This window comes from Lytechinus variegatus, chromosome 9 (assembly GCF_018143015.1).
Source record: "Lytechinus variegatus isolate NC3 chromosome 9, Lvar_3.0, whole genome shotgun sequence".
Taxonomy (NCBI): Eukaryota; Metazoa; Echinodermata; class Echinoidea; order Temnopleuroida; family Toxopneustidae; genus Lytechinus; species Lytechinus variegatus.
The window spans coordinates 34,202,232-34,225,113 of record NC_054748.1 but is presented as its reverse complement, the minus strand read 5'-3'; the positions used below and the strand labels follow the sequence as shown (position 1 = coordinate 34,225,113).

The following is a 22,882-nucleotide window of genomic DNA, read 5'->3' as shown; positions in this document are numbered from 1 at the left end:
TCGGTCATTGACAGCACAATCATGCCCCAAAAAAAAGGTTTACAAGTCCATAAAAATAAAACTGCAAGAGAAATTTAATTGCAAGTACTTGTACGATGGTTCAATGAGAGGTTTACGATTTTTATAAGCTTCTCATATCATTTCAGGGTTTATATACATGTAGGAGTAATGAATGGGTATGAAATCATGCAGAGTCACTTAACTTAGGAAAAAAAATCTTTATTTTCAGGGGCTATATTTTTCACAACCTACTACACAAATCAGCAAAATTGGATAAACTTTTACATTGTAATGAAAGGGGATTTTCCAGGGCTCTTTCTTTTCATTTACTGGGGGCCCGTGGGGGGGGGGCACATTTCATTAACATTTTTGTCTGACAAGTTGTCAGATCTGATCCTTGATTTTGATTGGCTGAGAAGTACTGTTCCTATAGTAACTGTCAGAAAAAGCAGGACATTGTAAGTATAAAATGTCTGACAAGTCCTTTCAAGAAATGCTCCCCAGGGCTCTTTTGAGCATTTTTGAGGGGGGGGGGGAGATAGCCCCAAGCCCCCATGTCTGCTATGAAATCATGCAATGTGATCAGATGATCCATTAGAAATACTGTAAGTCACCCCCCCCCCCCATTTAATCTGGAGGCACAGACCTGATCTTTGAACAACAATTCTGGATCTCCACACAAGGCTTACTAGCACAATTTCAACTTGCTGGTTCAACTTCAATTTCATGAGCACTGTAAGCTGGGCATTCAGACCACTTCACTCCAGTTAGGAATTTGCACAGGTCAGCAGATCTCCCCCCCCCCCCCTTCATATTAACATGAAGCTAGATTGGGCTAAGCCTACTGTATGTCCATCACAGCAAAACAAATGTAGAAAAATCAATAAAGTAACCATTATAATAGAACCACTTCATAAATACAGTACCTAGAAAGTATGTACCGGGTAAATGTATTTGATCTACATGTATTTGAATTACGCAAAGCAATTGATATACATGTAGTGAAACTTGCACCATTCTATTTTATACTTTCTTACAAACAGAAGTACATGTATCTACACTTCCTTCATTCATTAGAATTCATGCTAAAACACATTGTCTATAAAGGAGAGGCAGCAAGAAAAGCAAGGCTTACATCAGTTGCGCATGGTATTCTTGAGTACTGCTACTCTGCTAGTGCCGGTATCAAATCCTAATTGCTATGCAGTCTACATCATACTGTGGAAACAGAAACCTCAAACCATGCATACATAAACAGCCAATAGTATTGTGATGAAAGTACATCTGAATTGATAAATTAGCGCACCAAAATTAGCGCAGAAGTGATTTAGCACTTTTTGTATATATACTTTCACTATTGCACTACCTGATTAACATATTTGTATCTAGCACTCCCTTAGTCAATGTGTACACTTACATAGCACCATGACAGTGCATTTGATTTTTGGACATTGGGTTGTGTGAGGGACCAGGATTTTGCCCTTCAAAATCACAAACATCCTGGCTCAGAAGACATTCAATTTACTTGAGAAAGCAAGCAAAGAGGTTAGTTGATGTTTTATTTGATATATTTTTTAATTATGGTCTAAGCATAAAGTGAGATTTTAGAGATCTTTTTCTTGGTTCATAATGACAAATGATAATATGTATGTAGTATGTATAATGTATGTACAAACTATAGCAGGCTCATTGATCCCCTTCATAATCAAATAAGACTCAAGAAACTACATTTTGTACTACATTTATTATATGATATATCAAGAATGATTGTTGATTTGTACTTTTATTATAATTGTATTTGAGATCAAAGCTGAATGTTTGTAGTTTGAAACCTTTAATGAGTAAACAATCATATATGTATAGTGGAGAGAATTTGGAATCTAGTTTATATTAGACTATTTACATGTAGGTCTTCCAAAGATTGATGTTGTATTATTGATATTTAAGATGTTTCGTTTTGCTGGTATTTATGATTCCTTTTTCTTTATCATTGACTCCACAGTTTTCACGGATTAAAGATATCAATCAGATTAAAGGAACGAATTGGTTTGAAAGAAGGATTAAAAGTACCAATTGGATTCAATAGATTAATACGACCAACATGATTTGATTGTACGGATTTGATATCAGATTAATCGATTAAACAACGAAATCCTGTAGAGGCCTTTGTTCGCTTGTCTTTTGTTGTCGACCTCACTACAGCCACAGTGAAAACTCTTTGAGCAGCGAGAATTCTTCGACGTGAATTTCCTCTTTCGACACGGTCAAACATCCTCGCAGTTCAATGGACTTTGCGAATTCTTCCAGCTACGGAAGAATTTCGAATGCAAATGTGGAACTTCGATAGTCAATGTTCGACACGATGAATGAAATCTTCGTGATATATTGATCTCAACCTTCTTTCATCACAAATCTTCTATTTGGGAATAATCATGGCAGAAGGAGTTGAGAATGGACGGGATAGAATGCCCACTGAGAAGGGTTTGCAGTATAAAGCAGACGTCACAGTCAAGACATGGAGAGATGCCATTCGACTTTGGAGGAGAAGGGCAAATAAGCATCGCCAGCTTATAGTTGAAGACGATGTCAACACTGTGATGATTAAAGAATCCCGTAATCAAGTACAGGAAGCCATGGACAAGGCGATTTCTTCTCAAGAAGTACTTGCAGATATAGCTCCTTCAGCGGATCTTGATGATGGTGAAGATCTACTTGAGACTATCGAAGATGAACATTCTTCTTTAATGAGAGAAACAATGAAAGTTATTCTCCGATTGCAAGGTGGGACGCTTTCATCTAAGTCAGGTTCCCGATCATCCAGAGGGAGAGTTCAAGACTGGGTTGATCGTCAAGTGTCAGTTTCCCCTCGAGTTCAGAGTATAGTTGATGGAGGTAACAGTGCCCCTTCAATGGAACCCACGATTGAGATGAACAACTCTGCTCCACCTTCGGAAAGCCCTGCAACTAAGATTGGTCATCTACAAGAACCAAAGTCCAGCAATGATGATGTTCTCGCCAACAGTTTGAAAGAGTTGCTATCCTTGAATAGACTTCCTCTTTCAGAGCCTGGAAAATTTTCAGGTAACCCTCTTGACTACACGGCATGGAGGCGAAGCTACGACGCATTAATTGAACATCGTGGAATTCCTATGGCAGAGAGGTTCTACTTTCTCTTGAAATACCTGACGGGTGAGCCGAAATCCTTGGTAGAAGGCTACTCTATGATCGGCGATGGCAGAGGTTACCTTAATGCGAAGGAAGCATTGGAACAGAGATATGGGGATCCATTTGTAGTTTCAAATGCCTACAGAGACAAGCTGGATGCTTGGCCCAAGGTTGGATCAAGAGACTCCTTTGGACTTAGGAGATTCGGAGACTTCCTGAAACAATGTGACGCAGCATCCAAGTATGTTCCGCACCTGAATCATCTTGATGACGAACGGGAAAATCAAAACCTACTGAGGAAACTCCCTGAATGGCTAGTCGTTAAATGGGGAAGGAAGGTTGTTCAGTGGAGACAGGATTGGAAAACCTTTCCACCATTTGCTATCTTTACAGAGTTCATTGACGAAGAGGCAACCGTTGCTTGTGATCCCGTCACCTCTCTTCAGTCTCTGCAGACCTCAAAGGAAAGGAAGAAGTCAACTTCTTCTCGATCTTTGCATACTGGAACACACAATCACAAAGATGGCTCTGCTGAGAAGAAATATCTGTCATGTGTCTTTTGCAAGGGTCAACACCATATTAGTGAATGTTCCTCATTCAATTCAGAAAGACAGACTATTAAAGACAATGGTCTCTGCTTTGGTTGCTTGAGAAAGGGACACATGTCAAAGAGATGCAAGAAAAGAAATACATGCTCCGTATGTAAAGGAAAGTGGAAAGAGAAGCGACGGGATGCTACTAACAGAGAGAGGAGCAGTAAGGAAACTCTGGAATCAAATTCTCATGCTTCCCAGTCAGATTCCAGTCAGTCTATGAAGTCATCGATGATTGTTCCGGTATGGCTATCACACGAGTCCAGTCGTAAGGAGAGACTAGTGTATGCGCTGTTGGACACGCAATCCGATACGTCCTTCATTCTCACACAAACCAAAGAAGCAATGGGAATCAAAGGCGTACAAATACACTTATTGCTTTCTACAATGACGAGGACAAATGAGAGAATAGCTTGTGAGAAGGTGACTGGATTGAAAGTGAAGGCTTACTACAACTCCGAGAAGGTAATTAGCCTCCCTCCAAGCTATACGAGAGACATTATCCCAGCAGATCGACATCATATTCCTACTCCTGACACAGCAAGATCCTTCAAACACTTGTCTAGGATTGCCAATATGATTGCTCCTCTTCAGGATGTTGAAATTGGACTCTTGATCGGCTACGACTGTGCCAAGGCTCTAGCTCCTCGTGCTGTCATCCACTCTCCTGACGAAAGAGGACCCTATGCAGTCCAGACAGACCTAGGATGGAGCATTGTTGGGACGGTGAACGCAGGTTATGTTGAAAGTCACAATGATCCCATTGGTGTGAGCCATCGTACAACTGTACGGATGGTATCTGAGGAGGTACAGTTGAAAGGTCATCGCTCAGAAGTGATCTTCACGCATCCAGCTACTACGAAGGAAGAGATCACCCCTCTTCATGTTGTCCAACTTCTCGAAGCTGACTTCACTCCTGATAAGAAGCAGAAACCCTATTCCCAGAATGATTTGAAGTTTGTTAAGCTAATGGAGAAGGAGATTCACGTTTCAGGGAGTGGACACTACGAGATGCCCCTTCCCTTCAAGGAGGAAGAGGTACCTGTACTGCCTAACAACAAGTTTGTTGCTGCCAAACGTTTGAACCACCTGAAGAAAAAGTTTGAAAATGATGCCACCTACTATGACCAATACCTACAAAAGATGAACAATCTTCTTGAAAAGAAGTATGCAGAGAAGGTGTCCGAACCAGGTGAACCAGGCAAGATATGGTATATTCCACATCATGGAGTACAGCAACCAAAGAAACTGAGGGTGGTGTTCGATTGCAGTTCACAGTTCAAAGGAGAGTGTTTGAACTCTCATCTTCTCACTGGCCCTGATTTGACCAATGCACTTGCTGGAGTACTGTGCAGATTCAGAAAAGAGAAGGTAGCCTTCATGTGTGACATCAAAGAAATGTTTCATCAGTTTCATGTCAACAAAGAGTACCGTGACTACCTGCGCTTCCTCTGGTGGCCAGACGGAGACTATCGTCGAGAGCCTACTGACTTCAGAATGAATGTGCACCTCTTTGGAGCTGCCTCTTCGCCCGGGTGCGCAAATTTTGGATTGAAGCAGATAGCAACCGACATGGCAGATGAAATAAGTCAAGATGCAGCCAAGTTCATCCAACGAGACTTTTACGTCGATGATGGGCTTAAGGCAGTAGAAACAGAAGAAGAGGCCATCGATCTGATCTCAAAGACCAAGAAGATATGTGGACATGGTGGTCTTCATGTTCACAAAGTTGTCTCCAACTCAAGGAAAGTGCTAGATTCAGTTCCAAAGGAAGATAGAGCTAAAGAAGTGAAAGAATTGAATCTTCTACTCGATCACCTGCCTGTCGAGAAAGCTTTAGGGGTGCAATGGTGTGTCGAGTCTGATACTTTCCGCTTTAGGGTGACCTTCCAAGACAAGCCTTTGACTAGGAGAGGTGTGCTGTCAACCGTGATGTCCGTGTACGACCCTCTTGGATTGTTAGCCCCCTTGCTGCTTCCTGGCAAGATAATACTTCAGGATCTTTGTAGAATTTCTGCCGCTTGGGACGACCCCCTTCCAGACCTACTTCAAGACAGGTGGAATAAGTGGAAAACAGACATTCTCCAACTCGAAAGGGTCTCCATTGACAGGTGTTACAAGCCGGAAGACTTTGGGGAAGTCAAGAATGTCGAGTTACACCACTTCTGTGATGCGAGCAACCTTGGTTATGGTCATTGTACTTACCTGAGAATGATTAATGGAAGGGGAAAAGTACATTGTACGCTTGTGTTGGGCAAATCCAGAGTGTCACCAATCAAGACAGTCACAATACCAAGGCTGGAACTGACTGCAGCTGTTCTGTCAGTGAAGATGAGCGCCTTTCTTCAAGCTGAGCTAGACCTCAAAATTGATAGGGAGGTCTTTTGGACTGATAGCCGAGTGGTGCTAGGCTATATCAAGAACGAGACAAGGCGTTATCACGTCTTTGTTGCAAATAGAGTCCGCCGAATTAGAGATGAATCATCACCCAATCAATGGAGGCACGTCAGCACTCAAGATAATCCAGCTGATGCCCCATCAAGAGGACTCACGGTCGATCAGCTTGAAGCATCAAAGTGGTTCATGGGTCCAGACTTCATTTGGGAAAGCGAAATTCCGGAAGAAACTGAGGAAGAAGCTACAGTCATTCCTAAAGATCCTGAAGTGAAAAGCAACACCCATGCCTCAGTAAAAGGGGTAGATGAGCTCGAGTTAAAGCGATTTGATCATCTCTCTAGTTGGTATCGAGCGAAGAGAGCTGTGGCGAACTGCCTCCGTCTCAAATCATACCTACAGAAATGCTGCCAAGCAAGAGGAGATGGGAATGACATCAAGAAAGTTGTGATGGAACCTCTGACTACCGAACAACTTCTTCATGCAGAGAAGGAAATCATAAGACTGATTCAGAGGAGGACATTTGATGAAGCGAAATCATCAGAGATCAGCAAGCCTCACAACGAAAGAGAAAGAAGGCGTCGTTGCAAGGAGACCAGTCGCTTGTGTCGTCTTGACCCATTTATAGATGATGATGGCATCCTTAGAGTTGGAGGACGTTTGAGGAGATCTGACCTCTCATTTGAAAGCAAACATCCTGCCATCCTTCCTCAAATTCACCTGACCGAGTTAATTGTATCTCAGTGTCATACTGAGGTGGCTCATGGAGGAAGAGGCATGACGACTAACCATCTCAGAGCAAAGGGATATTGGATCTTGGGTAGCAGCAACTTCATCTCGAAATTCATCTCCCAATGTGTAGTCTGTCGCAGACTTCGACAACCTCCACAAATTCAGAAGATGGCAGACTTACCTGAGGACCGTCTTTCCCCAGCTCCACCATTTACTTATGCTGGAGTTGATTGCTTTGGGCCTTGGCTAATAAAGGAAGGACGGAAAGAACTGAAACGCTATGGTCTGATATTCACATGTATGGCATCGAGAGGTATTCACATCGAAGTTCTACACTCCCTCTCCACCGACTCCTTCATCAATGGTCTCAGACGCTTCATTTCTGTCAGAGGCCCTGTAAGACAATTGAGATGTGACAGGGGAACGAACTTTGTGGGTGCTGAGGCGGAGTTCAAACGATGTGCTGAATCCAGTGAGAAACAGGTAAAAGACTTTCTCCTGAAAGAGGGATGTGACTTCATCGCTTTCAAGTTCAATGTACCTGCTTCTAGCCACATGGGCGGAGTGTGGGAGCGGCAGATCCGCTCCATACGTCAGGTCTTAGATGTTCTGCTACACCAGGCAGGCCAACAACTAGATGACGAGTCGTTGAGAACTTTGATGTGTGAGGCGGCTGCCATTGTAAACAGTCGTCCGCTAACCACCGACCTCCTGAATGAACCAACACATTCCACTCCATTGACTCCTAATCATCTGTTGACTCAAAAGTCGAGGGTCATTCTTCCACCCCCTGGTAGTTTCTCTCGAGAAGATGTCTACGCGAGGAAACGATGGCGGAGAGTACAACATTTGGCAAATGAGTTTTGGTGTCGATGGAAGAAGGAGTTTCTTTGTCAGCTTCAGTCGCGACAGAAGTGGACCAAGCCACATCGCAACATGAGAATAGGAGATGTGGTAATTATTAAAGACGATAACACTCCTCGCAATGTTTGGCCTCTTGGAAGAATCGTTGAACTGTATCAATCAAAGGATGACTACATTCGTAAGGTTAGGGTCATGGTAGGAGACAGAAAATTAGACAATGTGGGAAAACGAAGTAACCCAGTGACTTACCTTGATCGTCCCATCCACAAGCTAGTTCTTCTTCTTCCGAGTGAAGACCAGGAATAATTCCCAGCCAAGGAGCCACGTGACTCATTAAGAAAGACTAAAATGCTCATAGAGAATCTGATAATTTTCAAGTTAATTTGATATTTCGATCTGGACTATAATTCACCAAAACTTTCTTTGAGAACTCTGGAGCACAGTCTGAACTCTAGACTAATCATAAGATATGAATACATCAATTTGTGGGTTATGGAAACAGAAATTGACTGTGTTAAAAATTTGAAGTAAAACTTTGATTTTACTGTCGTTCTAAACATTCTGAGTCTGATTTAAGACTATATTGCTTCGTGAATTTCAGACAATGAGTCTGATTATTGCAGAATAATTGCTTAATCATGTTTTTTATACACATACATAAATATATATATCAAATTCAATTTGATCGAACATACATCGGTCTGGAAATTAGACATATTCTTCTCTTCATTTTCTTTCAGAAGAAAATTAACAATTTTGTATATTGCATATTTTCAAAGTTTTATAAAGATGCAAGGTGGAGAAAGTCTTGAGAACAAGTACGTTTCCAGTCGTATTCAAACTTTTCAAAGATGACTTTGTGTGTATTTCAGAATATTTCAATATTTTCATATACATGTATATAATGAGCAGGAAGAACGCATAAGTATATATCATAGAATGTTGAAATCTTCCAAGGAAGAGTGTTGATTTATCTAAAACATCTAAAGTTTTGACTGAATTCAAGTTGAATTCATCTGAGCTATGGTACACTATGCAATTTGTCTTTCTATTATATTGATGCAGATTATATACACGTATCTCTGAATCTATATATATGATGTCTGAAGATGAGATTATAAAATTTATAACAACGATTGTCTTCCTTTTTGGCAGAAGCCTTTTTTCTTGGTTTAGATAAATATTCCATGAAAATAGAGGAAAGGTACAAATATTGGAGGTCAAGTTCGTATTCTACCAAAATGATTTGTTTCTTGATTATGAATACTTATTGATTTCTTGAAGTAGTCAAATTGTGTGAACTTGATGTTTTTATCTATATACAAAAAAAGGTGAAAGGCAGAAAAGTAGTAAATTGATGTTTTTGTTTTAGATTGAAAGCCTTTCGAGTACGACACTTTCGAATTGGATTTACGCTTGTAAATTATTGTCAAAATTCAAGTATGACATTTTGCGATATCAATGTTTCATTATCATGTTTTGAAAGATGTAGTTTGAGTTTCTCATCATTTGTATATAGTACTTAGTGTATCATCTTATGGTTGATGGTATAATTTTACAGCCAGGGAATGTGATTTAGTGAAAATTTTCTAGGAAACGTTCATGTATACTTAGTCTATATAGTAGCGTAAATTTATCTTTTAGAAGTATACATGTATGTAGTCAAGAAAGTACTTAAATTTAGATTTATTCATTGCAGATGTTTTCTTGAGGTAAATTAATGCTTAATTTAAAGGAGCCATGTGATGAAAGTACATCTGAATTGATAAATTAGCGCACCAAAATTAGCGCAGAAGTGATTTAGCACTTTTTGTATATATACTTTCACTATTGCACTACCTGATTAACATATTTGTATCTAGCACTCCCTTAGTCAATGTGTACACTTACATAGCACCATGACAGTGCATTTGATTTTTGGACATTGGGTTGTGTGAGGGACCAGGATTTTGCCCTTCAAAATCACAAACATCCTGGCTCAGAAGACATTCAATTTACTTGAGAAAGCAAGCAAAGAGGTTAGTTGATGTTTTATTTGATATATTTTTTAATTATGGTCTAAGCATAAAGTGAGATTTTAGAGATCTTTTTCTTGGTTCATAATGACAAATGATAATATGTATGTAGTATGTATAATGTATGTACAAACTATAGCAGGCTCATTGATCCCCTTCATAATCAAATAAGACTCAAGAAACTACATTTTGTACTACATTTATTATATGATATATAAAGAATGATTGTTGATTTGTACTTTTATTATAATTGTAGTGAGAACAAAGCTGAATTGTGTTTGTAGTTTGAAACCTTTAATGAGTATAAAACAATCATATATCTATAGTGGAGAGAATTTGGAATCTAGTTTATATTAGACTATTTACATGTAGGTCTTCCAAAGATTGATGTTGTATTACTGATATTTAAGATGTTTCATTTTGCTGGTATTTATGATTCCTTTTTCTTTATCATTGACTCCACAGTTTTCACGGATTAAAGATATCAATCAGATTAAAGGAACGAATTGGTTTGAAAGAAGGATTAAAAGTACCAATTGGATTCAATAGATTAATACGACCAACATGATTTGATTGTACGGATTTGATATCAGATTAATCGATTAAACAACGAAATCCTGTAGAGGCCTTTGTTCGCTTGTCTTTTGTTGTCGACCTCACTACAGCCACAAGTATCTTATATGCATTAAATGTACTTACCAAAAAATTTATATTTCCATTTTGTACAGAGTATGTTGAAAAGTACTGCACATGAAGCTTGCATTTCAGGAAGATGGTTAATTGTTGTTTTCTTTGATTAGGGCTATTCTTCCTACTTTCTGTCATTTTAACATTAAAGGGGAATGAAACCTTTGGAACAAATAGGCTTGTGTACCCCTACAGAAATTTCCAAGCTTGCGGGAAGCGTGCGACTAGCTTGCGGCATGCTAGTAACTAGCATGCGGTTAGCTTAATAAGCGTGTGATATGCGTGCAGAGTAATAGTTAAGCGATCTTTTAGCGAGCAGGGACTGTTCGCTAGCATGCACTCGCTTATTAAGCGAGTGCCCTGCTAGTCGCATGCTAGTTACTAGCAAGCGGCACGCTTAAATTTCGGTAGGGGTAGAAACAGAAAAATCAAAGAATAAGAATAAAGAAAGTTTGAGAAAAATCAGACAAATAATGAGAAAGTTATGAGCATTTGAATATTGCAATCACTAATGCTATGGAGATCCTCCCATTGGCAATGCGACAAGGATGTGTGATGTCACTGATGAACAACTTTCCCTTTGGTGGACTATAAAACACCCTCAAAATGTCTCTTTTTACTTTTTCTTATGATGATACAAACTCTCTATCCATGATGTATTCTTAAAAAATATGTATTACATGCCCTCATGTAGAAAGAACACATGATCTATGGATAGATGTGATAAAAGAGGCAATTCAAGTGAAATATATACTAAAGTAATGGGGAGAGTTGTTCACAAGTGACATCACACATCTTTGTCGCATTGCCAATTTGCTATCTCCATAGCATTAGTGATCGCAATATTCAAATGCTCATAACTTTCTCATTATTTGTCCGATTTTTCTCAAACTTTTGTTGATCTGTTTCTTTGATTTTTCTGTTCTCACACAAGCAATCTTGTTCCAACGGTTTCATTCTCCTTTAATGTAATGACAAGACTCTGCTCTCAGAAACAAATGGAGTTTTATGTAAGTGATGCTGGGTAATTTTCAAAGGTACAATGCACAGTGCATGTGGCATGGACAACAATAACACAATGAATTTACTACTGAAAATTATCAAAAGAATGCACAGAATTTTGCAAGAATTCAAAAGACTTGTTAACTAGTACAGTACAATCTAAAAAAAATATAAACAAATAGTGTACAGTGTATAAATACCGTTATCCCAATAGGATTTGAGATGGCATAATTTCATTTCTTTCATTCATTAATTCCACTTTATATGCATGTATGTATGTAAGTCAGGGGGGGGGGGGGGTTGGGAGGGGCAGGGGATGGGGTCAAACGACTCAGAGATGATAGAATGCAGGGACATCTTTCACTCATTGCAAGTCTGTATCGGTATACTAATCTCCAAAACTGAATTAAAGGTATTGTTTAACTTTGTGAGCAGCCGATATAAAAAATTCTCAAAACAAGATGAAACATGTGTACAAGTGCATGTATTAGAACTAATAAACCCTGAAAACAACCATTATTGAGAATGAAGGGCTAAAACTGCAAGGAAAACCCCGATTTTGTACATAGGCGTCTTATAGACACCTAAATATTACACATAAGTGTATGGGATGAAATTAAGATGGTGTTTCCGGTCACTTTATATTTCAATTTTTGAAGCATTAAATAATTATTTTTTAACACAATTTTTTCTGGGCTTCATTTTTGTAACATACATGTATCACAGACACAGGTGACAAGTGTGACCTTCTAGCTCAGATTTTTTAAAAGTCAAACCAATGTTAACCAATCACTTTAAGCTACATGTACATGTACACTCTGCAACCGAGCTATTGTGTAATTTGAATACAGGTATCATGGAAACATGATCCCAATGGGTTGTCCATGCAGAAGAATTGCACAAGCTGGTAATGGTGAGGTTCTATGAGTGTAGGCCTCCAATGCAGTGAGTGTATACAGTATAGTAAATTATGAAAGTATTGTTTACACACACACACCTGTATGTGTACACACATAGAAGTTTGGTCTAATTTATAGATAAAAATTATTTAATAAATAATGAAATTTGAAACTTGATTAAAATAATTATTGTAATAATGATAATTATTTTTAATCACGTATTAGATTGTATCATTTAATCGTTTTTTATCTATAAATTGTTCTTCAAAACGGCATTTTGTAACATCGCTAATCGAAAGTACATCATAACGAAGCGGTTCAAGGGTCAAGCCTATTGTATTTGCTTTGTTGATAGTATGATAATGCCACGCAGACCAGAACTTTTCTAACTTTGTCTTGAAGCCATTTTTCAAGAAGCCGCCTGGCTACCCCTACCTAGCCTGGGGCGTTTTGGGGAGTGAAAGTTATATACTGTACGTATGGAGTCACTCCCCACTAACGCCTGGTACTCCTACCTATACTTCCCCACATACATGTACGGGTACATAACCAGAAACTTTCGCCCCCGAGAATACTACTTTCCCTCTAAAAGATCTAGCCCTAAAACATGTACAAGATAGACCTGGAAACTTGACTGCAGACACAACTGTATTTTTCTAGTAGATGCGGTATAAAGGTATAAAGGTAAAGGTATGTACATGGGGTCCAACTTCATTTCCAACATTTCTGCGATATTGATTTCATTTTTAAAGAAGAATTCATTAAAAAAACGAGAGATTTGTTATGAAAAGATGGGAAGAGCTTACGGCCGTGTTTACTTGCTGTTGCCAAGCGGAAGACAAAGAAATCAAGATGGCGACGTACATGTAAACACGGCCGTAAGCTCTTCCCATCTTTTCATAAGAAATCTCTCGTTTTTTTAATGAATTCTTCTTTAAAAAGAAATCAATATCGCAGAAATGTTGGAAATGAAGTTGGACCCCATGTACGTTTTAGGGCTAGATCTTTTAGAGGGAAAGTAGAATTCTCGGGGGCGAAAGTTTCTGGTTTTGTACCCGTATGTGGGGAAGTATAGGTAGGAGTACCAGGCGTTAGTGGGGAGTGACTCCATACATACAGAGTATTTAACTTTCACTCCCCAAAACGCCCCAGGCCCAGGCTACCCCTACCGCCCGTGTCCACCTCCAAAAATTGCACTGTAGGCCTAAGTCCTTTTTTTTCTGATAATTCTCTATCATTCACCCCACTAATTTCATAATCCGTCATCATCCAACTCCAGTCAAAGACCAGTCTACACTATTACATGTAGTAGTACTGGTACACTACAGACACAACTCAAGCAGCAGCCCGGCACATCATCAGCGACAGCGATGCATCAGCAAGGCACCTGCAGACTGCCGGTAAATTTCCACGGCATTCAATCCATCATCCTTTTGCAATTGCATCCACTTTTGATTTCACTCGCCATCATCAATTCTCCTAACACTATCACCAAATCATGATCTTCCAAATCATACATACCTGTCTGCCAGATTTTCCGATATATTTGATCATACTGGAAAAGGCCATTTTCAGTGATACAAAGCGATTTCTCCGGTTTTAAAGAATTTGTTGACGTTGTCGACGCAGTATATTCGTTACAGAGAAAGTAGACGTTGCCGGTATATTTTCGCACATGTACTACGTAAGTACGATCTTGAGTACGCTGCAGCTAGTTAGCTCTGTGTTGTACGGTGGGTGTGTGTGTACTGTGTATCGGATCGTGACGCAATTTACGTTGAGGGGATCGCATATCATTCATGAACGAACATAATATTGTCTGGAAAATATATATACCACCCGGATATACCAGGGACTATATAAGACTAGTCGAACAATCCTCAAAGATATACCTATAAAACCGTTATTTTTTCTGACTTTCTCATCCTTGTTATATAGGCTATATAGGCCCCAAAACTCACGATAAGCGAAATGGTAGTCCTAGACCTATAAACCTTCAGCCTTCAAGATACTTAAAGGACAAGTCCACCCCAACAAAAAGTTCATTTGAATAAAAAGAGAAAAATCCAACAAGCTCAACACTGAAAAATTCATCAAAATCGGATGTAAAATAAAAAAGTTATGATATTTTAAAAATTTGCTTAATTTCACAAAAAAGTTATATGCACATCCTGGCTGGTATGCAAATGAGAAGACTATGATGTCATCCACTCACTATTTCTTTTGTATTTTGTTATGTGAAATATGAAATATTCTAATTTTCTCCTCATTGTCAAGTGATACACTAATTAATTCCTCTCTGAACATGTGGAATTAGCATTGTTTAATACTATATGGTTCAGTCAAGTTGGTCCTTATTGTCAAATCTATAAAAAATGAAATATTGTATAATTCAAACAATAAAAAACAAAAGAAATAGTGAGTGATGGACATCATCAATATTGAGTCACCTACTATGCATATCACTGTTTTGTGAAAAATAAGCGAAACTTTAAAATGTCATAACTTTCTTATTTTACATCCGATTTTGATGAAATTTTCAGCGCTATGCTAGTTTGATTTTTCTCTATTTATTCAAGTCAGCATTTTCCTGGGGTGGACTTGACATTTAAAGTAGGCCTTCTGCCCATACTACCCCCCCCATTTTTCTTACTTTTCACTTTGAAACAATTTTGATATAGGGCCTAAGTTATATGGTATGTTGCCTACATTTTGATATTTCATTTTGTCTATTTATTTATTTATTTCTTCTTCTTCATCTCCCTCCTCCTCCTAGCATCTTCTTCTTCTATAAATAAGAGACCCATGTACGAACTGGAAAACAAAAGGAACAACAGTAGAAAAATAAGAAGGTCATCACTCAAGATCGATTTCCAGCTCAAATTCAATGTGTAAAGGTTTTTTTTTTAAGCATCACTTTCCCTGTATGCAATTGCACTGCGAGTACCCCCCCCCCCCCCTCCCTCTCCCACCCCGGGCCGGCCCCCTAACATTTTGTTCTCCTTCCGTCTTGCTTGCTTGATTGGCAAATCGATTTTCAAATTGATCGCATTGTTTGGGTATGGTATTTATTTTGGTTGACTGAATTCTGCTGGTTCAGTAGTAGTCGCCTTTATCAAGTAAATGAGAGACAATATAAAGAGGGGAAAAAAGAAAGCCACAGAAAAAGATGTAGCTATATATCATCATAAATTATCTCCCCAGATTGTCTCCTATGCAGGTGGGATGATGAACCTGCACCGAATGAGGCAGACAGGCAATTGTGACGTCAGAGACGAGCCCCCAAGATAACAGCCAATCAAAAGAAGCAGAGCCTCATTATGGAGCCCACACCTCTTTTTTCCAGACATGTCCTTCGGGAATACTTCCCAACCGCGAAATTAATTATTCTTGATCGCAGACACGACTGATTAAAATAAAATAAACGATGCACTTTCATCGATTAGCATAAAAGGCGATGCTTATAATGATATTATATTTTAGTTGAGATGCAAAGAAATTATTATTGTTAAGTGTAAAGATATTATTGAAGAGTAATGATTACACTTACGTAATAGATTTAACGCAGTTTGAATGAATTCAGACTATTTTCTCTGTTAGAAGGTGAGTAAAAGCCTTTGTCGCGGGCTTTTAAACAGAGAGATTACGTTGTTTGTTCAACATGTCCATGCACTTGAAAATTTTCCATTGATGCTGCAAGCTGTCTGTTTTGTGCCACTGAACTCTCTCGGGTAGATTCTGTCTACAATGCACGCTCGCGGTGCCGCGAAGAAAGGGGCAAATTGCTGAGCCCCCTCCCGAATTCTATTTCTTTTTCGTTTACTTTTTTTTTAATAAAAAGCCCATGAATAAAGCAATAAGCGCCATCTTTTATTCATAGTACATTGTTAAATAAGGGATGGTCTGGGCTGAAAGTATTCATTGCTTATAAATGAGCAGAATTCACTGAGCAAAATTCCAAAAATTTCATCAAAATCGGATAACAAAGTTCTTGAATTTTTAAAGTTTAGCAATATTTTGTGAAAACAGTCGTCATGAATCAGTAGGTTGACTGATGATGTCACATCCCCACTTGTTCTTTTGTATTTTATACATGAAATGAGGTTTATTCAATTTTTTTCCTCAAAGAACTAGACTAGAAAAAATTGGATTGACAGCCGATTTAGTGCATTTTGATATTTATTGCTGCTGACACTGGCGTAAATCCCGGGGGATGTGGATATATCCCCCAAGTTTTCGAGGAGGGGGGGGGGTGGCCTGTACAAACATCCCACCACTTTTTACGAAAGAAATGAAAAAAAAATCACAAGAGATAGTTGCTTTATTGGCAAAATTCTTCCTAGAATACCGCTTAACAAATAAAACAATATTATTGAATCATGCAAATAAAGAGTCAGTTCACCATTTCCAAACGAAATACTTATGTCCTTATTATAACATTGAAGAGAAACCCTCGTTTCTTCCACTTCATCAATGTTGGGGTCTTTGGGAAGGGATTAAGATGGAAAGTCAATTTTTTTAATGTAATCTCTAATAAAACCATTGAACCATCATGGGGTAAGAAAAATAATATTGGAGGGGTATTTGCCATATGGACATACAGTGGCGTAACTACGGGGGGACCCCCCCCCCCCCATCGGCTGACCCAAAAAAAAGTGGAAAAGGAGAAAGTGGGAGAAAGGAAGAGAAACGTAGTGGGAAAGAGGAAAATATCATTAATTATAATGTTATGTTATATCATAATGTTATGTTACACATAAGAAACATTTTTATCATAACTTTATGAAATATAATTTGCCCAGGGCCTACGTCTTCATTGTTCCTGGTGCTGACATTGTCTGTTTAACGAGATATATAATCCTGAAGTACTAAAACATCCCGTTTTCAAGTCAATATAAACCAAATATATATTTCCTAGCACTTGAGTTATCATTGTTTTATGTAGTGACATATACTTCTTTTACATATGACTCAAAAAGTGATTGCCCCATGTTAAGGTCTTCGTATATATGAAACATTTCCTGTCCGTGATTACGTTCGCATTAGTGGATTGGTGAGATATGTCTGCTCTTCATGAATTCCTAAAATTAGTCCTTAAAATGTCCCTTCTTCTGATCTGAATATCAAAAATTTTCAGCTCGCGATTCGCGCTCGCATCATTTGACTAATGAAATACGTATGGTCCCAGTTACTTCCTACAAAGAAACCTTAGAATGCCCCACTTCAGGCCCGACTTCAGGCAGGTCTAAATTGTCTAAATTTTCAGCTCGCGCTTCGCGCTCGCAATATTTGATTAGTGAGATGCGTATGATAATCATGATTGCAATGACTACAAAAAGTGTTTCATGTGTTCAGATGTAATTCTAATAAAATCAGCAAGCGCTTGGCACTCGCATTAGATGACTATGGTGAGATATGCATACTCTTAATGGATTCCTAAAATATATTCCTTAAAATCTCGCTGTTTGGGGTAAAGTATGCGAAAATTTCAGCTCGCGCTTCGCGCTCGCTTTATTTAGCAAGACAGGTACCTATCGTGATTACACAAATTGGATTATAATGTCCCTTTTTAGGTGTGAATATAAAAAAAATCAGCTCGCGCTTCGCGCTCGCATTATTTGATCAGTGAGATACATATCCGTTTAATGACATTGTCCTTAAAATTTCTCAATTAGGTCAGTATAACTGTCAAATGAGCGCCCTTCGCGCGCTCACTCAGTGATTCAAAAATTTTGCTGGTGCCCCCACAATGCCGTGACCCACGGTACACCACAGGCGCGGATCCAGGAGGGGGCCGAGCCGGCCCCGGCCCCCCCCTATTTTTTGACAACCTGCAGAAAAAGTGTACTCTTTATCTTGATAGAAACTACGAAAAACAGAAAGAAAAGTAAGAAAGAGGTATTATACCCATGATGTGTAACAGTCTCGTAACGGCCGGCCCGACCCCGAAAGGAAACAAGAAAAAGGTTAGGGAAACAATTGTAAAATAGACTTTATATGAAAAATTTCGCTCGCGCTTCGCGCTCGCATTGCCTGTGTAATGAATCCCATTCAAGAGGATTAAATGACACTTCCTATTATATCCACTTCTGAAATCAATTTTCACATCAAGCTTTCATTATTTTGTTTGATTTACACAAATTGTTATATCAAAATTCTCAGCTCGCGCTGCGCGCTCGCATTGTTTGATTTGTGAGATACCTATCTTCTTTGGAAATTCTTTCCAAAATTTGTCAAAATGCTCTTTTATCATGTCAGTATATCAAAAAATTAAGCTCATATGCTCGCGCTCGCATTTAATTTCTTAAGACACACAGCTTGTTCTTTATTTAAATAAAAACGCGCTTAGACAGTCCAGTTTTCAGGTCGGAATATCAAAAATTTTGAGCTCGAGCTTCGCACTCTCATTATTTATTGCTGATATCCTTTTCATTAATCACTAGAAACAGTCCTAATTGAGTCCCTTTTCACGTTACTATAATCAAATTTCGGCTCGCGCTTCGCGCTCGCATTCTTTAGTTGGATACTTATCTGTTTTTCATGATTATAAAAACTGCTCAGAATCTTCAGTTCTAAGGACATAAAATATCAAAGAATTTTAGCTCGCGCTTCGCGCTCGCATTATATATTAAGACCACATGAGATACCTTATCTTGTTTATAACAATAAAAACTAACATATATTTAAAACTTTAGTCTTTAGTTAGGACTACCCCCTGAAAAACCAACAAAAAATCAGATTATAGCGGCTAATCGAGAAAAATTTTGATGAAAATATTTTCGGCCCCCCCTATTGGCGAAAGCTGGATCCGCCCCTGCACCATGCACTGTGGACATATCAATGACATTTCCTTGCATATCTAAATACATGATTGCAAAAAATGCCAAAATAGTTCAGTCACCCCCCCCCCCCACCCATCAACACGGATAAATTTACGCCAGTGTTGCTGCAATTTATTTCATTATAAGGGAAACAGACAAGTATATATGCAATTATGAAAAAATATATGATTTTAAGTAATAACATATATAAGAAAATGGAAAGTGGGGACGTGACATCATGAGCCCACCTAATAAATATTAATGACGACTGTTTTCACAAAATATTGCTAAACTTTAAAACTTCAATAACTTTATTCCGATTTTGATGAAATTTTCGGCATTTTGCTCAGTGAATTCTACTCGTATTAAGTTATAAATATTTTCAGTCCGGACCATCCCTTTAGTGACAATCTTCTGATACATGGTCATTAGATGAATATGTAAATGAAATTAAACAAACAATAAAAAGTGCTTAGGGCCTAAGGTGGTGTTATGCCCCTTTTGTTCCAGGAGGTTAAAAGTCCCTTTTTGTGTGAGCAGATCACCTATTTTTGTAAATTTTGATTGTGTCTGTCCACTTCATCTAATTGAGTACTGTCCATTATAATGATATTTTTATCATTATTTATTATAGCCTCTATGAAATTCAGTTTCCTCCCTGCATTTTCGGGCAATAAGGCATAATATCAGACAAGCAAACAAACATTTTAGTCAAAATATAAGGTGAGAAATACTGAAAAAAAATCATCATGGAAATGTTAAAGTTTTATTTCGGACTTGAGTAGACTCCTTGTTTTATTTTTTCACTGCATGTATAATGTTTCTAGCTTTAACTGCATAAGCATAATTGGTTCTTTGGTCTTTACTTCAGCTTTATCAAAGAAATATTGATTTTGAAAATAATAAGAGCCTAATCATAAGGTCTACCTCAGGGGCCCAGGGAACAATTTTTTCTGGGGGTGCCGATGTAAATTTGAAAGCCCCCCCCAAAAAAAAAAAATTTCACTACAAAATGGATATCAAATTGGTCCCGAGAAATTCGGAGAGCAAAAATAAGAAGAAGAAGAAGAAAAGAAAAGAAAAGAGAAAAGAGAAGAACGTAAAGAAAAGAAAAGAAGAGCAAAGAAAAGAAAAAAAGGAAAAGAAGGGAAAAGAAAAGAAAAGCAAAGAAAAGAAAATAAAAGGAAAGAAAAGAAAAGAAAAGAAAAGAAAGGAAAAGAAAGGAAAGGAAAAAATAAAAGAAATGAAAAAAATGAAATGAAAAGAAAAGAAAAACAGGGTTTCACTACTAAATGAAGGCCATTTCGGTTATCTATCTATTTTTACACACCTTTGAAAAAATACTTTGGCATGCTGCCTATGGAGAATAATACACTCAGTACACTCTCACAACAAATCAGTCAAACTGACTAGTCAGTTGGGTGCAACTGATATATTTTCGGGTCAGAAATAACCCTGTTGGAGTGAAATACGACTAGAAAATAGTCAAATATGACTAGAACAATTGCACGGCTACACCCAGTTGACCCTAATAATTGGTCATCTAATGATTTGTTTTTAGAGTGTACCCCCAAGAAAATTGTTTTGGGATGCTTCAGCAACCCACCCCCAACACCATGGCCATCATGGTCTACCTGTTGAGTTTTTTGGAGGGCTAAAAACTCATAATCCTCACGTTACGCAGCTTTGGACATTGTCGCCCTCTATAGTTCAGTTCATTATAGGACTGGTCTGTGGTCACGAAAAACGGAGAGTTGCAAACAAATGCGATTATTTCCACCCAATCATGATCAGCAGCCCGCCTTCGGGATCTTAAACATGTTAAATAGGAACTCTTTCTGCAACGGATCCCTGGGCACAATCTAAAGATAATATGTACACCCTCTGGAGTATAGGGGAGGTGTTTGTGTGTGTGTGTGTGTGTGTGTGTGTGTGTGGCCCATGCCCCCCCAAAAAAAGTTTCAAGACCAAGTCACCAAGGAAAAAGAAAAGGAGAAAAAACAATTCAATTCAATTTATTTTCATTCTTCAAAATAATACAAATGAGTACAAGATAGATTGATTCAATTTAAATAGTAGCATAAACAAAATTCAATATTGAAAAAAAATGATATACATATTCGAAAGTGATTTAAATATAATTGAACATACATGTCAAGTTTAAATCAATATAATCAATATCATTAAATATAATTAAATCAATGCAATTATATATCATAAGAAGAATGGAGGGGTGCACTGAAAAGCAAAGCTTGTAGAATATGGACCCCTCAAGAAGGAAAAGGAAAAAACAAGAAGGAAAAGGAAAGGGGAAAGGGTGAATATGATAGATATTTTGGATATTATGTCATATGAACCTAATATTTGGAACGCATTGCCAGTTTCACTCATTAATTATGCAGACAAGATCATTTTATTCCTTTCAACGAGCTATGAAAGAATCACAATCAAACCAATACCTTACAACGATGAATGTTTTTATCATTATCATTTCTATTATTATTTTAATGAGACATTGACAATAATAAGTACATTTAAAAAGGAAACAACGCAAAACTGATTTAGAAAAAAAAGGACTGTCTCCCTTGCCCCCCCCCCGCACACACATGCTCCCAATCCCTTCATGCACTTGCACGTTTTATGACGGTATAATTATTTTGGCTATAATAATATTATCCAGAGCTGTCCCACTTTCAAGCTTTGCTTTTGTGACGACCATTGCAACAGAAACAGAAAATAGGCCTTGGCACTTAAATTGTTTATTTATGTATGATACATTTGATGATTTACCCTCTTTGGAACAGTTCTGCTGGTCCCTGCTATTAATATGGATAGCCAGTCAGTGTCTATGGATATCCCAGCACATTTACAAATTAAAGTTTTTTTTTTATTACGATCGGGCGATGAAGATGCGTAAAAGTAAAAGGGGATGAAGAATTAAAAAAAAAACGTTGTTTGAAATTTTAAGCACGGCTTTGTTTTAGCCCATCACTCTAACAGCTATTGTTTAAACTTTTTAAACTTTTTAAACAACTGCTTAAACTTTTTTTAAAGAGAGTTTAAAGAGTTTTAACAATTACAAAATAGTTTAAAAAACTTGTTGTTAGAATGACAGGCTTAATTAACGTGCTACTTTTTTTTACTGTGTACTATCGGGCGAAAGTGAAAAGGGGTCAAGTTAAAAAAAAAAATCAGCGAAACTGAAATTGAAATAAAGGCCTATAGGCCTATATTTTTTCAACAGCTATATAGGCTGTTGAAAAAGTATAGTGCGCATGATATGCGTAAAAATGGAACTATGTTTCAAAATTATTTGTGATTTCATTTAGAGTGGTGATATTGACGTAACAAATTATTGTTGTCAGGCATGCATATGGCCGTATCCAGGTGGCCACTTCCATTGACGAGTGGATATCATGCGTGACCACGGGGTCTTGAAAAGCACCCTAAACACGTGTTTTCCATCTTCTGAAAATGCACCCCTTAACAAGTATTAGTGTGTGAAACCCAACCCTTAACAAGTATTGGGAACAAATACTATTGGAAAGTATTCCCAGATTTGAGCCCCTAAACAATTAAGTACATCGATGTATTTTCCATATTCTGAAAGTGCACCCCTTAACATGTATTGGAAACAAAACGAATATATTCCCTGAAATGAACCCCTAAACGAGTACAGAGATATTTTATTGTTCACGAATCCGTACGTC

The 22,882-nt window shown here is 38.0% G+C and overlaps 1 protein-coding gene and 1 long non-coding RNA gene across 2 annotated transcripts in view; one reads left to right on the top strand and one right to left on the bottom strand.

Moving 5' to 3' along the window:
- LOC121422063 (branched-chain-amino-acid aminotransferase, cytosolic-like) overlaps nt 1-14,051 on the bottom strand; it is a 42,587-nt gene extending 28,536 nt beyond the window's left edge. The window contains exon 1 of the mRNA XM_041616869.1: nt 13,873-14,051. Coding sequence (XP_041472803.1) covers nt 13,873-13,920 — 48 coding nt within the window. The 5' untranslated portion in view covers nt 13,921-14,051. The remainder of the gene's footprint in view (nt 1-13,872) is intronic.
- LOC121422064 lies at nt 8,840-10,433 on the top strand. Its single transcript, XR_005971059.1, has 2 exons — nt 8,840-9,766; nt 10,229-10,433. It is a non-coding gene; the product is annotated as an uncharacterized LOC121422064 (long non-coding RNA).
- Nucleotides 14,052-22,882: the final 8,831 nt, after the last annotated feature.